Here is a 16,177-nt window from a genome sequence, read left to right as displayed (position 1 = left end):
AGACATCGTTAAAATTATTGTGGCCATTGGTAGAAATGGAATCATTAGAGAGGAAAAATGAGGAAACGAGCAGAAAGAAAAAAATATTGTTATGGTGTTTGATGGACCTTCGGGAATGAATTAATAATGAAAACCTAAACAGAAAGGCCAAGGTGACATAAACAAGTCCTGCCCTTTCATTACAAACTGTTTGACTGTAAACAGAGCCCAAAACTCACTCTGAACTATCAGAGTAATGGTCCGTTCCGCTGACCCAGCTTCACTCTCAGCCACGCACTGGTACTCCCCTTTATCTGCATCCTGTGGAGACCAAAAAGAAGACAAAGGCATGGTCATGAACAATCTTTGATCTCAGAAAAAACAAACATTGAAACCTAAACTATGGCTATAATTTAATTCACCCATCCATTTTCTACACTGGTTGGACGGTTCAGGATCACAGTGAAGCTGAAGGCTATCACAGCCCATTCAAAGCGGGGATCATAAACCCGGAAATTTGACATTAGAGTGTGTCTGTGAGAAGGCCGCAGTAGCAGGCTGTGCAATTACAGCAGCAGTTAGGGACATAACACGGTTAGAGGCTGAGCAAAACAGGCCAGAGCCTGGGAACATCCACCTTTCCGTTCACCTCCTGGCTCAGTTGCTAATGCTGTTAGCTTCTCGAACTGAATGGCCTCCAATCAGATTGTAGTGGAAGCTGGACAATTACACAATGGAGCAGATGTATTAGATACTGCTCCAGTGAGACAAGAAGTTTACTCCAGCAAGCAAAACCATTCAAACTTAATTAACAAAGCTTGTCAGGAGGATGATCACTCTTGTTACATTCAAGAAATGGAGGTGCGATGTGAGGGTTGTATTTACAGTGATGCTGTAAATGACCAATGATCCATTATGAAGTGTCTGCATGCGGACAGAACGATGCAGGGGTTTCCCATTCCGGAACCAGCGGAGGATGGGGTTGGGGTCTCCATGGACTGGGCAGTCGAGCACAGCTGAGCCACCCTGAATAACAGTCTGAGATGTATGAGCTTCACCCTTCAACACTGGAGGCTCTAAGAACAATAAATGAAGCTGATGTCATCTTCTGTGACGGTTAAATGACTCATAGTTTCAGCTAATCTGTTAAAACGTACCTCTTACACGGACAAAAGACAGTGCTCGGATGGAGCCCACACTGTTTTCGGCAATACACACGTACGTCCCAGCATCAGTCATGGTAACATTGTTAATTACCACAGTGCTCGTGCCTGCTTCATCTACAGTGGCACCTGGAAAACATGATAATAAAAGCAACATCTTTCATGATTAAGGTACTGCATTACATATAGTTGTACTTTTTCTTAGTTTTACTACCTATGTAGGGTACATTGTTAACAGTCCAGGAGATGACAGGAGAAGGTGTTCCTTGAGCATGACAGGATAAGGTCAGGGCCTGTCCTTTGTTCAAGGTTACATCACCAGGTAGCTCCTTGAAGGCAGGCCTCATGTTGATGGACAAGTGAATGTCCTGTCTTGCATAACCTGCTGCATTGGTGGCCACACATGTGAACACACCAGCATCTCCTGGCTGTGTAAGCAAAGGTAAAAATGAGTCATGCCTAGACCTCAAACAGAGGTTGACTTTGAAGCTGGTGACGCAGAGAAAAATGCTTGCAGGCTCACCTCAGCCCTCTCAATGATCAGCTCCCCTGACCGCAGGACGGTGAATTTGCCAGGATGGCTGAGTAAGACCTCACCATTTTTTTCCCATGATACTTTGGGATCTGGTGAACCCTGAGCAGCACAGGGTAGCAAGGCCTGAAATCCTTGAATGATTGACATCTCTGTTTGCCCAGGAGGAATCAAGGGGGGGACTGAACCACAATGACAAAATTAGTTATGTCGTTCTGTTTTAATCCTAAATCACTATAAATAAGATATATTTTTTTCGAGAACACTTTTGCATTCATAGTCATCTATAGTCAACTAAATGAGAGCCTTGACTCACCTTGAATAACCAGTCTCATATCGTGGCTGGTTCTGCCAGCAAGGTTCTTGGCAGTACATGTATACAGGCCTGCATCACTGTGCTGGGTAGATGTAATCACCAAGGTACCATTTGCATACATATGAGTATGAGCACTGTCAACAATGGCTCTCCTGTCTTTGTGCCAAGTCACTTCTGGTTGGGGCTGACCATCCGCTACACACTCCATACTGGCTGGTTGGCCCAGTACAGCGGTGTACTCCACATGGGGAACACTCAACACCGGTGGAACTGATAACACAAAAGGATTAGAAGAGTTATATACCATTAGCATACAATTCGAATAGACGTGGTAAGCATGTCTCTCTAAGCAGCTATACTGTTTCACAAGAGAAAAAAATACCTTGCAATACCAGTTTGGTTCTGCCCACAGCCACACCAGCTTCATTTTTCGCCAGGCACTGGTACGTTCCTGCATCGCCAAGTGTGACACGCGAAAACTTCAATGCACCGTTTGAGAGCACTGCCAGCCTGTGACCTGTGAAACAAGTACAAATTTTTATTAAATCAAATCAAATTTATAAAACTTTATTTGTATAGCACTTTTCCTGCAAAGACATGCAACACAAAGTGCTTTACAGAATTAAAAACAATTACCACAATTAAAAGGAAAAACAATTACTGAGAAAGCCCCTCCCTGCCACCTTCCATACTAGACACACATACACACACACACACAATCACACACAATCACACACAGTAGGAAGACATGGCATGGCACTGAGGATCAAGGAAACGCCACCTTTGGGGGCGTCCACACTGGGAGGAGCCGCAGGCCGTGCCATCGGGGGACCAGGACCCGGGCCCCCGGACTCCAACAGACGGGCGGACGCCCACATTAAAGGGAGGAACCCCCAGCCGGCACCCCCTCAGCAGACCCGACACAGCCCCAAGTGTGGAGTGTGTTCTTTTAAAGAACAAATATGTTCTTTGTTAAGAGCAAGGGCGTCAAACTTGCAGCCAACATCAAAATTTTGTTTAGTGTATTATTATATAATGGAAAACTCAAGGCCCACATGAGATGGTCAGAGGTACTTCATTGCTTGTTTAAAGGAAGAAGCAGTAGGCAAGAGAAGCTTAAGTTCTGAAGAACCGTTCATATTCTGAACTCTTATTGAGGACTGGACAGTTGATCATTTTTTGGAATTTTTGAACCCCTTTTTTTGTGAAATACTTCTTGATGTGGCCCAGCTTCACTCAGACTCTCCCTCCAGCAGCCCCCAAGTAAGATGAGTTTGAGACTTGTGGTTAAGAGCATTCATGATGTGCTGTATGTTTAGATGTTACCTGCTGCTATGGGAACACCCTCTCTTTGCCAGGTGATGGACGGTCTGGGAAATCCTTGAGCCTCACAGTGGAGGATCGTCCCGTGATGTAACACCACTTGCACTTCCTCTGTCATTGGCCTGATCTCTGGAGGTTCTATGAAATGGCAAGACATGGTTTCAATGTGTTTAATACGCTTCAAAATGTTATTATTATTATTCAGATAATGTTGTTTCAGATCTTCACCCACCGTGCACTGTGAGAGAGATGTGTTTGTGCGCCACTCCAGCAGGGTTACGTGCTGAGCAAGTGTACCTGCCAGCATGGCTCGGCAATGCACCAGTTATCTGCAACACCCCTGCATAGAAGTACGTGGTATTATATCCATCCATTTTATATACCGCTTGTCCTTGGTAAGAGTTGTGGGATTATATACTGTTGTACAATGTATTTAATTATACAGTCGTCGTTTGCTATGTCACAGTTCAAAGATCACGCCCTCACTCTGTAGAGGTTTTTCAAAAATCAATTAATTAATTAATTATCTGTGTTTCATGGTTGAATACGGCCTATTATTACCATGAAATCAGCTAACTATAGTTGACTGTTGCTGGATGACAGCAGCAGCAGCTTCTGTGTGAATGCTCACTGCAGATGTGTTCCCTGCTTGTTAATAAAGCAATTGAAGTACATTGTGAGTCTCTCCTTAACTACAAACAGCAGTACAAACAGAAGAGGAAGAGTACTATTCTACACTTGTCTCTAGATGTCAGTAACATTACACCGGTGACACATTCACCACCGCAGGAGCTGTCAATGCTAACGTGTGAGTCTTATTTATGTCTAAGATTGCTTATTTTCTATTATTATGTCTATTATATTGGGTAATTCACATGTAAAGGATACTATAGAAGTGTTCAACATCTACAGGGCTGTAATAATGCTACAAACTTTATAAGGTCAGAAAAAGGTTTTGTATGCTCTAACTACAAAACAAACTACTTTGCAGAAATTCACTTATCACAGTTGGGTCAGGAATGAATTCATCATTAATGGTTATCTGACCACGAAATATCGTGCAGAAAAAAATACTCAATTTGCTTGAGAAATGTAATACGTTTGAAGAGTAAAGTCGTTTAGTTCTCTTCTCACTACACAACTCTATGGAGACCTTGTCTTACCAGTAGGAAGGACACGATAACTTCCTCCTCTGGTTCCGAGCTTGGCTCCACCTTTTGTCCAGGTTATGGTAGGCTGTGGTCGTCCTTTAACATGACACGGTAACTCCACAGCAGACATTTTCACAGCTGTGGTGGCTGTGATGTCATCTTCAATGGATGGTGGAACTACGAAAAACGACGATCAAATGTAATGAATTCATTTAAAATTGCAGTGTACGTACTTATTGTGAATACCTTGCAGCTTGACCTCTATGACCCTGCGCTCCTCTCCAACATCATTAACAGCGGTACACTCAAAGTAACCTTCATCCTCATTGGATGGCGACAAAAGTACCAGTGACCCAGAGGAAAGTACCCTGCAAAAAAAAAACACAATTATGTTTTGCTGATTGTAGGATGCCTGTCAGTAAAGCTTCAAAATTGTATGTTTATATTTTTAAATATGTTTACCTGTATGCACCAGGATGCTGGCTGAAGTCAAGACGAGAGCCATTCCTTTTCCAAGATACTTTAGGAGGTGGTATACCTGTTGTCTCACAGCTCAGTACAGCCCTGATGCCTGTAGTTATGGTCACATTCAACGGACCTGAACTGATTGAAGGACCCACTAATAGGACACAGAGCATTGTAGATGACAATTGCCACATTTATGTGCTGTAAAACACCAAGTACCAAGTTGTCTTACCAAAAATTCGGAGATCCATTCCTCTGTGGTCTGAACCTGCCTGGTTTGATGCTGTGCAGTGGTAGCGGCCAGCATCGCTCAGCTGAACACCGTGCACACGTAAGGAGCCTTCAGATAGCATGGTGTACCTAAAATAGGCCACATTCTTTAGATTTCATTCATTTGCAGTAGCGTCTCCAAAGACACCCAGAATGGAGCGGAATGTCTGAGACAAGGTAAAATTAACTTGCGCAAACAAATTAGACGTTGACGCACATTAATAACATAAGGTGAGCCATCTTTCTCCTTTTTCAGAAAATCATTGCAGTCTTGCATGCATACAAGACACCATTATGTAGTTTGTCAGACCCATATATAGACCTGCCACGATAACTGATTTTGTCAATAATTGTGCTATTAGTTATCGGAGCACCCTTACTTCTCAGATATCAGTGTGTTTGTCTGCTATATGATATAATTAACTGAAATTGCTGATCCAAACAACCAGTGATTTATTAAGGAAAATCTTGAAAATTACCAGGGGTGCCCAAACTTTTTCATACCACTGTACATTTTTCTATAGTTCTGAAATATAACTTTTAATAATAATAATAATAATAATAATACATTTTATTTGTATAGCGCTTTTCAGAGTGCCCAAAGACGCTTTATAATAGAGAAAAATAAATTAAAATAGAGTAAAAGTAAAAACAGAGTAAAAGATGCATTAAAATACAATATCCAAACATTCATTCAGAGCTAAAACAGGGCTAAAAGTGGGGCAGGTGCACAGCAGTCAGGTATAAAAAGTTAGACATTAAAAATGGATTTAAACAGGTGGGTTTTGAGTTGTTGAACTTTTGAGTGTTAAGTTGCTGTTTGATGAAAACAATTTGTTTTTTTCCTCTAAATCTAGTGGCTGTGTCTTATACACTGGAATTTACAGCAAGTAAATAAAAAAAGCATAATTGATTTCCTGTAAATATTAAGTATACCAGCACTACATAGTGTTCGAAAAGTTTGAAAATTGATATTTTTAATTAGATTACAAGAAACCCCAATTTCCCTCTATGTCAATACAAAAACCTACTTGTTATTATCGCGAGTTAAGGGAAAGCCATCTTTTCTCCAAACAATCGTAGGGGACAAGCCATCCTCCACTTCACAAGGTAAAACTGCATCTTGGCCAATATGTGCTGTCACCACCGCACTGTTCTCCTTTATTATTGGTGGCACTGGAGAGGCAGAAAGATGCGATGGTGTCACAATTCCAAAATTACATCAAACAATCTGTACTTTGTTAACAGATCAACTTACAGAGAATCTCCACGGTAAAAAACAGACTGGTGCTTCCAGCCATGTTGGTGACCACACAACTGTACTGGCCACTGTCCTCAGTTCTAATATCCTGTATCTCAAGGTACTGTCCTCCTGCAAGTCTCTGAATACGACCACCCAGCTGCATAAAACAAGAGGATGAGGGGAAGGAGACAATCTTTTTTTTTTACTTCAATACCTTGCTTATAGATCACATACCTGAATCTTGACCTCATCCTTGTACCACTCTATATCAGGAGGAGGGTCACTGTCGGCCAGGCACTCCAGGCTCAAATGTCCATTAACCGGCACTGTCAGCGTTCTCACATCTTCGGAGCCAAGGAGGGTCGGTGGGACTGAAACGTGAACCATTTGTATAAACAATCAATGAATATTTCAGATGACATCAGCATGCATTCTTGAATCAAAGATTCTGAGACAATGTGGCACATAACAGCACAGAATGTAAAAGCAACATGGAAGAAAATGTTTGATTACCCTGCACACGGACCCAATGATTTCTTCCATCCTCGCCAGCTGGGCTGCTGGCCAAGCAGGTGTACAGACCTGCATCCTCAACCTTGAGGAAGAGCGTAAGGTGCAATCAGGCTGACTGTGTCTTCCATAATATGATGCTGACTTCACTTTTTTATACTCTACATTTTGTCATATTTTACAGGTTTTTTTTTTGTTAGTAGCCCCCTGGTGGAAGCACTGTGAACAGGCAGGCACTTGAAATGTTACGGCAGACCTGCCAACATCCATCCATCCATTTTCTATGCCGCTTATCCTCACTCGGGTCGTGGGTATGCTGGAGCCTATCCCAGCTGTCTTCAAACGAGAGGCGGGGTACACCCTGGACTGGTGGCCAGCCAATCACAGGGCACATATAGACAAACAACCATTCACACACAGCACTGTACTTTACCAGTAGTTGTCAAAGGCTGTTGGTTTGTACCTGAATTCTGCTAATACTGAGAATTTGTCCATTCTCCTGAATGATGTCATTCCCTTCCAGAGGCCGACCATCCTTGAGCCAGCTTAGGGTGGGAGGTGGTACTCCCTCTGCTAAGCACTCCAATTCCAGTGGGCTGTTCACTGCAATGGTCAGATCTTCTGGGGCACTATTAGAGCGGGCTATCTTTGGAGGCTCTGGATTATAATAAAGAAAGGCATTATGAGTGATATATCCACAAAAAAGAATGAATTAGTTTACAAAAACAGATAATTCTAGTTTAAAACGTACTTCATTACTGTGTATGTGTGTAACATTTATATTTAACAAAACAGGGTTGGACTATAAAACCAGAAATACAGTATATTTTTTACAAGTTAACTTCACTCATTTTAGGTGTTTTACATTTACCAAGAACGGTGAGGTTAAAAGTCTTTGTGCTGCTTCCAGCCTGGTTGCTGGCCACACAACTGTAAAGGCCTGCATCTGAAGGTGCCACGTCAGGCAACTGCAGCCGTGTCTCCTGTCCATCCAGCAGAAGGTTTCGATGAAGTGACAGAGGCTGGCCATCCTTCATCCATGTAAGTGTTGGAGGAGGGACACCACGGGCTTCACAGGTCAACGTTACCAATGAGCCTTTAACCACTGTCACTGGTTCCACTGGTTCTACATGATCCACACCAGGGGGCACTGTGGAGCACATAAGTTACACACCTAAACTGAAAATTTCACACTGTATTATACAAATACAGTTGAGCCCTGCATTTCGCAGGGTTGACCACCCTACCATCCTTTTACTGGTAAAAGGTGGTTCCTGGTGCATTGAAATGTGCCTGACACACCTGCCTGTGATGTGTGTGCACTGTGTGCCTGTCAACCAATTTACCATTGCGCAGGTTGCGCAGGCCAGGTCAAAGCTGGCGATCTTTCAGGGCACCTTTGGCAGAGGTGTGCTCCATAAATAAAATAGTATACTATTTAAATGTTGCCAGTTATAACAGCTGTAATAGCAATGAAAGTTGGAAACCCCTTAAAACCGGCATACTAAATTTATTCTCCTTGAGTTGAGCAGGACAGATTTCTATTTAATAATCATATTTATTTGTATTACTGTATTCTGATAATTTTTTTATCTTGAGCTAAAACAAATAATTATTCAATCAGGTTTGTGTCAAATAGTACAAAACTTGTAATACAAAAGATAAAACGTTAATTTTTGTAATAATTTCCTTAATAATTACATATTTCTGCACCCTGACCAATACCACCCATAAAAAAATTGAACAATGGCCAGTTAATCCATGTGATTGATATCGGCCGATCTCACTCATGGATGATCAGAATCACCAGCATAAAACTGAGCATCGCTATTTAGAAGTTAACTGTCAATGGTACCGTGGACTTGGACATCGTAGCTGAGCTCAGCAAGACCAGCTTGACTGCGAGCTATGCATGTGTAAACTCCAGCATCTGACAACTGCAATGGAGAAATCCTAAATGATGAGAAAATGGAAAAATCAGTATCACTCACTTCCAAAATTGAATAAATATTTTGAAATGATCAGTTCTGTAAACACCTCAGCATGGAGTCACCAGTGAGGAGCCGTGTTCGGGGTGTGAGAAATAAGGGTTGTCCATTTTTCAGCCAGCTGATCTGAGGGGGAGGATTTCCTCCTGCATGGCACTCCAGAGTGATAGCACTGTCCTGTGTGGCCTGCACCTCTCTGGGCTCTGTAGTCTCACCCGAGATAGATGGTGGTACTGTGATAAACAAAACATGTGTATATTATTTTTTTTTTTACTATTACTTTATTTTAATAAATGTTAAAACTGACCAAGGACAAAGAGGGTGTAAATTTTGCTCTTCTGGCCGGCTGGACTGACAGCCAAACAGGTGTATGTACCAGAATCCTCAGGACTAAGCCTCAACAAAGTCAGCGTGCTGCCATCTGGAGTCATACTGGTAAATAACAAATACAAAACATATATATGTTACAAATTGTGTGAACACGAGAATTACATTCACATCATCATAACTACCATCCCACATGTTTTTCACATTGAAAAACACAGTTGTCAGGCTGTTGGGCTTCCATTAATCAAAAAGCTACTGAACAGCTGTAAAACAGCTGCTCTTAATGTTCTCCATGATTGTACCGTAAATAAAGCCATTTGTCTCTCACGATCATATCCTTGAGTGCTAATGATTTGTAGTTTATTTTCCAAGCCTTTGGGAATGGCAAAGATTGATACTAATGGTTAGAATGTAAAAACAAATTGAGCTACTTTGTAAGGAAACATAATTTATGATTGCTAAGACATCGTAGAGTGCATTATTCTGCCAAGAAATGAGGACGGGGAATTACTTACGCAATGTGACGAGTATCTGACCCTTCCAAAGTCACGCCATCTTTAAGCCAGCTCAGGTGAGGTGCAGGGTTTCCAGCTGCTTTGCACTCAAGCGTGACCTCTTCTCCCATGGGTGCACTAACCTCAGATGGATGGTCAGAGTCCATGATGGTAGGGGATACTGGGTCGGACAAAGCACATAGTAAATTCATTGCATAAATGTGTTGTAAGAACTCATTTGACTTGGGTCATTATTTACCCTGCACTGTGAGCATGAAGTCCTTCTGTTCCTGTCCTTCGCTATTCTTGGCAATGCATGTGTAAGTTCCGGCATGGGAAAGTGTAAGAGGTCCCAGCTCTAGACGGTTCCCTCTAATTGACCACTGCCACTGCAGGCTGCTCTCTGGAAGCAAACATGTTATTTTACACTATCCAGAAATACAGTTTCTTCTGTTTTTGTCCACCTTTTACCTATAGGTGTTCCATCTTTAAGCCATGTGATGCTTGGCACGGGGACTCCTGAAGCCTCACAGCGTAGGGACACATGAGAACCCAGAGTGTAGTTTTGGGCCTCCTGGAGAGGCCCATCCAGGGCAGGTGGAACTGTTCAAATATAAGTGTACAGTTGTTAAAATTTTATTCTTACAGCATTATTTATTCACCACCATTTTTTCACATTTTTTCATATTCTCTATAGTCTTGCTTTGCTTATCCTTAATTCACTTATTCAAACTCATTTATTTTATTTTTTACTTTTTGGTCAGATAGTTAGTATTACTAATCTAAATGCCCTTACATGCTAAACAGATTTGCTCTGTTTGCTCTGTCAGGCAAAAGTGTACAAGCGACACCTTCCCTGGAGTATTATTTGGCTTTATTTGATATGCAAATTTGGACCGGAGAAGGAGGGGATAGAAAAGAAGAAAAAACTGTACTGTACTGTGAGTGTGAATATGTACAGTATGTGTTGTACAAGTATCTCTGTGTGTGTATGTCTAACATGTATGTACTATATGTGCATAAATGTGTGCATATGTATGAATGTATACTAATTGTCACTAAGAATGAATGAAAGGAGAGGGACTGCCTTCAACCACCCAGCAACCCCCATCCCACACAGCCAGGCAGAGCCCCCACCACCAGGGGGCAGGCAAAGCCAAGGACGGCACCCCAAGACCCCACACCCCAACATGTAGAATTATGCAAATGAGACCATGTGATGTTCCTTCATGTAATGCATGTGTGAAACAAATAAGCCATACCATTCCATTGTCTTAACCATGTGACCGTAACAACACAAAAGACTTTCTCACCATAAACAGCCAGCCTGAATGTCCTATCAACTTGGCCAGCCACATTGGACACTTTGCAGGTATACGTACCGCCATCCGCCATCTAGGAGAAAAATTGGAATTTCCAGAGAATATGTTTTATGTGTGAGAGTAATGTCATGACTTTGGGGAATTGTCAGAAAATCAGTTTAACTTCAGTTTTTCTTTGTGGCCTCAAAACATTTCCCAACCTGAACTCCTGTGATCTGTAGTTGGTGCCGATCTGTCTTCAGTCCATTCCCTGTGACCAGTTGGAGTCCATTTTTATACCATGTGACCTCAGGCTCAGGGACACCATGGGCCTCACACCGCAGGCTGACAGAGGAGCCGAGCTGCGGGGTCACCAAGTCTGACTCAGCATCAAGACGTGACTTCAGGGTAGGAAGGACTGTTGGTTTGCATTTACAAAGAGAACATGATCTCATTGTGATTCACTGCAACTTGGCATGATTCACTTCAAACTATCCTCTATCACAGCTGTGGTAAACAGATTTTTTTGCTGAGACAATGCGTTGACATTGAATCATCTGTGTATGAAGCTCACTTGTGCAGATGGCTCACCATAAACACTGAGGAGAAGACTCTTCTGGTCCTGGCCAGCTGAGTTAGAGGCCGTGCACACATATTGTCCTGCATCCTCGACTCTTGCCCGGAGCAGCTGTAGCATCTGGCCACCTACATTATTGCCAATGAAACAAAAAATATATGTTTTTACAAGGTAATCGCAGATTAAACTTTGGGATTTTAATTGTGTATATCAGGGGAATCCAAAGTGTGGCCTGGGGGCCATTTGCAGCCGTGTCTGTTTCTTTTTTTCTTACAAGAATAGTATTTTGAGGAAAGTAATGTCATTTTGGTAAACAAAAGGAAAAGTTATAATTTTTAGAAAATTAAGCAGTGGGAAAAGTTCTCATGTTAAGTCAATGTAAAGTGAAGATTACGTGAAGAAAATTTATAAGAACTAAGTTGAAATCGTCGCAAAATTATAAAACACGACAGCAGAAATGAAAATGGAAAAAACAGCATCCAAGAATAAAGTCAAAATATTAAGACAAAAAAGGTATTCTAGTGAGAAACAAACATAGAATTTTTCACGAATAAACTCAGAATATTATTAGGAAAATTAATATAATTTTCATAGTACAGAAATATTAAAGACAAATATGTTTTTTAAGTCATAATATGAGAAACAAACAAAACAAAATAAAGTTGTATTTTTTGGAAAATTTTGTTGTGGAGAAAGTTGCAGTCAAAATATTGACTTAGATCAAAATATTATGGGAATGAAGTTATAATATTACAAAAAAAATTACAAAACAGCAAAAATGGGGTAAAAAGAGTACAAAACTGAAAAGCAGTTTTTTCGTAAAATATATATAACTTCATCACATATCTAAATACATTGGTTTACAAAATATATATAATAGTGGCCCGACATCCTCGGTGGAAATAGTGACGTTTGAACACCCCTGGTTTATATATATGTGGTTTTGTTATCTAGGCTTGACCTGGCAGAATGTGGATACCAGTACTGAACTGGAGTATCTGTCCATCTTTGGTCCAGGTTATTTCTGGTGGAGGGTAGGCTTGGACATCACAAAGCAATGACACCATGTGACCCTCAATGACGCTATGCTCCTCCTCTTGAGGACCAATGATTCTTGGTGGTACTGGGGAAAAAATTATATTGTACGTACAGTGAAGAAAATAAGTATTTGAACACCCTGCTATTTTGCTATTTCTCCCACTTAGAAATCATGGAGGGGTCTGAAATTTTCATCGTAGGTGCATGTCCACTGTGAGAGAGATAAACTAAAAAGAAAAATCCAGAAATCACAATGCATGATTTTTTAACAATTTATTTGTGTGATACAGCTGCAAATAAGTATTTGAACACCTGTGTATCATCTAGAATTCTGACCCTGAAAGACCTGTTAGTCTGCCCATTAGAAGTCCACCTGCACTCCATGTATCATCCTGAATCAGATGCACCTGTTTGAGGTCGTTAGCTGCATAAAGACACCTGTCCACCCCATACAATCAGTAAGACTTTAACTTGTAACATGGCGAAGACCAAAGAGCTGTCCAAAGACACCAGAGACAAAATTGTACACCTCCACAAGGCTGGAAAGGGCTACGGAGCAATTACCAAGCAGCTTGGTGAAAAAAGGTCCACTGTTGGAGCTATCATTAGAAAATGGAAGAAGCTAAACATGACGGTCAATCTCAATCGGAGTGGAGCCCCATGCAAGATATCACCTCGTGGGGTCTCAATGATTCTAAGAAAGGTGAGGAATCAGCCCAGAACTACACGACAGGACTTGGTCAATGACCTGAAAAGAGCTGGGACCACCGTTTCCAAGGTTACTGTAGGTAATACACTAAGACGTCATGATGTGAAATCATGCATGGCACGAAAGGTTCCCCTGCTTAAACCAGCACATGTCAAGGCCCGTCTTAAGTTTGCATATGACCATTTGGATGATACAGAGGAGTCATGGGAGAAAGTTTTATGGTCAGATGAGACCAAAATAGAACTTTTTGGTCATAATTCCAATAAGCGTGTTTGGAGGAAGAAGAATGAAGAGTACAATCCGAAGAACACCATCCCTACTGTGAAGCATGGGGGTGGTAGCATCATGCTTTGGGGGTGTTTTTCTGCACATGGGACAGGACGAGTGCACTGCATTAAAGAGAGGATGACTGGGGCCGTGTATTGTGAGATTTTGGGGAACAACCTCCTTCCCTCTGTCAGAGCATTGAAGATGGGTCGTGGCTGGGTCTTCCAACACGACAACGACCCGAAGCACACAGCCAGGAAAACCAAGGAGTGGCTCCGTAAGAAGCATATCAAGGTTCTAGCATGGCCCAGCCAGTCTCCAGACCTGAACCCAATCGAAAATCTTTGGAGGGAGCTCAAACTCCGTGTTTCTCAGCGACAGCCCAGAAACCTGACTGATCTAGAGAAGATCTGTGTGGAGGAGTGGGCCAAGATCCCTCCTGCAGTGTGTGCAAACCTGGTGAAAAACTACAGGAAACGTTTGACCTCTGTAATAGCAAACAAAGGCTACTGTACCAAATATTAACATTCATTTTCTCAGGTGTTCAAATACTTATTTGCAGCTGTATCACACAAATAAATTGTTAAAAAATCATGCATTGTGATTTCTGGATTTTTCTTTTTAGTTTATCTCTCTCACAGTGGACATGCACCTACGATGAAAATTTCAGACCCCTCCATGATTTCTAAGTGGGAGAAATAGCAAAATAGCAGGGTGTTCAAATACTTATTTTCTTCACTGTATATGTCAGTGACATGAGTCACCAAGTCATTTTTCTTTAAATAAAGAATTTAAAACATTCTCTTACCTTGAACTGTCAGACTGAAAAGTTTCTCAACTGACCCAACCTTGTTTTCAGCTACACACAAATACCCAGCCATGTCTGAAACCTTCACACTGAGCAGCTGGATAAAAGGATTTAAGTTATATTTTCAAAATAGCATCGAATTGGATCGATTTGTTCAATGTGTGTAACAACACCGCCTTACATGGAGTTGTGTTCTATCGTCACTAATGACATGGTCTGCGTCTGTGTGAATTGGTTGTCCGTCTCTAAGCCACGAGATAGATGGACTTGGATGTCCTGCCACATCACACAAGAGGACCACGGTGCTGTTGACCACTGCTCCAATTTCCTCCATGAACTCTTCTGAAGTGCCCATGATCACAGGTGATACTAAAGATGTAAAATGATTACTTACTATTTGTTTCTTAATTCCAACAAAAAAACACCACTGTTCATGCATACCCAAAACTTCCACTTCAAAGTGCATATGGTCCTCTCCAGCCTCATTGACGGCCTCACAAGTATACCTTCCTGCATCTTCTTTCTGTACTTGGGCAATCTGTAGCACCTGTCCACCTGAGATGACAAAGCAAGACGTGCAGAAAGGCATCGTATTTGGTCATGGAAAACGACATGTAAGCTCGTATCTGACCTGGCAGTAATAACACTCCATCAGCACTGGTGAGCTTCCGTCCATCTTTATACCAGTTAAGCTTGGGCGGTGGTATGGCATTACTCTCACACGAGAGGGTGATGGGATGGCTGAGTACAACCTCTCGTTTCTCTACCATGTCCTCATTTTTGTCAACCTCCAGATCTTCCAGACCCCAGGATGCTTCTCTGTTTGTGACACGGTGGAAGACTGGAGGAACTAGAAAGACAAAGCCTAGTCTTTGTGTGTCCTACAGCTTACCATACAAGTCAAAAGTGTATGGTCTGAGCTTTGACTGGACACACCTTGTATAGCAACATGAAAGTATCTCTTGTCTTCTCCTGCAGAGTTGGTGACGACACAAGTGTACTGGCCTTCATGGGACAACATGGCATTCTCTATGTGCAGAAAGTATCCACTCTCCTGAATGCCAACATGGTTGTTTCCTGTCAAGAGCTAAAGGGGACACACAGTAACTTTAGATTGCTTGCACAACTGCGGTGTGTTCGTGATAGCTTCAGAGAGCTGAACGACATCTGGTTTTAAGTCATTTTAGATACGCAATGTGACACTAACCTGCCCGTCTTTGAACCAGGCAACCCTGGGCTCAGGGAAACCTTTAGCAAGACACGAGAGAGTTAAACTGCCATTGATTCGTACTTTTTCTTCCTGAGTTCCTACGGTTGTAGAGTCTCCCTCTATCTGTGGGGGTACTTGAGAAGGAGAAAAAAAAGAATCAGATGTATTGAATCAATTGATTTGGTCTCATCAACTTATAGAGTCTTACCCAGAACACTGAGAGAATAGTGCTTGACAGCTGTGCCAGCGGGATTGGAGGCACGGCAGGTATAGAGGCCAGTGCTGTCTCCTTGTGCTGCACCCACCCTCAAAGCCTGCCCACCCTGAGTGTAGGTCAGCTGGGGGCTAGACACAATAGGCTGGTTGTCTTTCAGCCAGGTGATACTGGGTGTGGGTGAACCATCTACGTCACAGGGCAGGACAGAAGGGAAACCCAGTACCACTGACACCTCCGAGGTCTCACTGGGACCTTTGATTGTAGGGGGAGCTGGAGAGAAAGAAATTCT

The 16,177-nt window shown here is 42.1% G+C and overlaps 1 protein-coding gene across 1 annotated transcript in view; it reads right to left on the bottom strand.

Annotated features, from left to right (window-relative positions):
* Positions 1 to 16,177, bottom strand: part of hmcn2 (hemicentin 2) — a 50,948-nt gene that overhangs the window by 9,348 nt on the left and 25,423 nt on the right. Inside the window, exons 31-66 of the mRNA XM_058070888.1 lie at positions 15,880 to 16,158; positions 15,669 to 15,805; positions 15,398 to 15,548; positions 15,093 to 15,311; positions 14,903 to 15,016; positions 14,643 to 14,830; positions 14,462 to 14,558; positions 12,601 to 12,762; positions 11,654 to 11,767; positions 11,284 to 11,480; positions 11,075 to 11,156; positions 10,233 to 10,364; positions 10,021 to 10,164; positions 9,783 to 9,942; positions 9,248 to 9,372; positions 8,990 to 9,173; positions 8,808 to 8,905; positions 7,824 to 8,102; positions 7,416 to 7,609; positions 6,956 to 7,037; positions 6,677 to 6,813; positions 6,458 to 6,599; positions 6,231 to 6,375; positions 5,162 to 5,289; positions 4,927 to 5,083; positions 4,711 to 4,832; positions 4,477 to 4,641; positions 3,546 to 3,653; positions 3,317 to 3,451; positions 2,373 to 2,507; positions 1,991 to 2,260; positions 1,666 to 1,856; positions 1,357 to 1,570; positions 1,137 to 1,271; positions 865 to 1,055; positions 219 to 300 (exon numbers count right to left, since the gene is read on the bottom strand). Coding sequence (XP_057926871.1) covers positions 219 to 300; positions 865 to 1,055; positions 1,137 to 1,271; positions 1,357 to 1,570; positions 1,666 to 1,856; positions 1,991 to 2,260; positions 2,373 to 2,507; positions 3,317 to 3,451; positions 3,546 to 3,653; positions 4,477 to 4,641; positions 4,711 to 4,832; positions 4,927 to 5,083; positions 5,162 to 5,289; positions 6,231 to 6,375; positions 6,458 to 6,599; positions 6,677 to 6,813; positions 6,956 to 7,037; positions 7,416 to 7,609; positions 7,824 to 8,102; positions 8,808 to 8,905; positions 8,990 to 9,173; positions 9,248 to 9,372; positions 9,783 to 9,942; positions 10,021 to 10,164; positions 10,233 to 10,364; positions 11,075 to 11,156; positions 11,284 to 11,480; positions 11,654 to 11,767; positions 12,601 to 12,762; positions 14,462 to 14,558; positions 14,643 to 14,830; positions 14,903 to 15,016; positions 15,093 to 15,311; positions 15,398 to 15,548; positions 15,669 to 15,805; positions 15,880 to 16,158 — 5,595 coding nt within the window. The remainder of the gene's footprint in view (positions 1 to 218; positions 301 to 864; positions 1,056 to 1,136; positions 1,272 to 1,356; positions 1,571 to 1,665; positions 1,857 to 1,990; positions 2,261 to 2,372; positions 2,508 to 3,316; positions 3,452 to 3,545; positions 3,654 to 4,476; positions 4,642 to 4,710; positions 4,833 to 4,926; positions 5,084 to 5,161; positions 5,290 to 6,230; positions 6,376 to 6,457; positions 6,600 to 6,676; positions 6,814 to 6,955; positions 7,038 to 7,415; positions 7,610 to 7,823; positions 8,103 to 8,807; positions 8,906 to 8,989; positions 9,174 to 9,247; positions 9,373 to 9,782; positions 9,943 to 10,020; positions 10,165 to 10,232; positions 10,365 to 11,074; positions 11,157 to 11,283; positions 11,481 to 11,653; positions 11,768 to 12,600; positions 12,763 to 14,461; positions 14,559 to 14,642; positions 14,831 to 14,902; positions 15,017 to 15,092; positions 15,312 to 15,397; positions 15,549 to 15,668; positions 15,806 to 15,879; positions 16,159 to 16,177) is intronic.

This window comes from Doryrhamphus excisus, chromosome 4 (assembly GCF_030265055.1).
Source record: "Doryrhamphus excisus isolate RoL2022-K1 chromosome 4, RoL_Dexc_1.0, whole genome shotgun sequence".
NCBI classification, from domain to species: domain Eukaryota; kingdom Metazoa; phylum Chordata; class Actinopteri; order Syngnathiformes; family Syngnathidae; genus Doryrhamphus; species Doryrhamphus excisus.
Note: the sequence above shows the minus strand (reverse complement) of the source record. Positions and strands in the feature narration are given on the sequence as shown.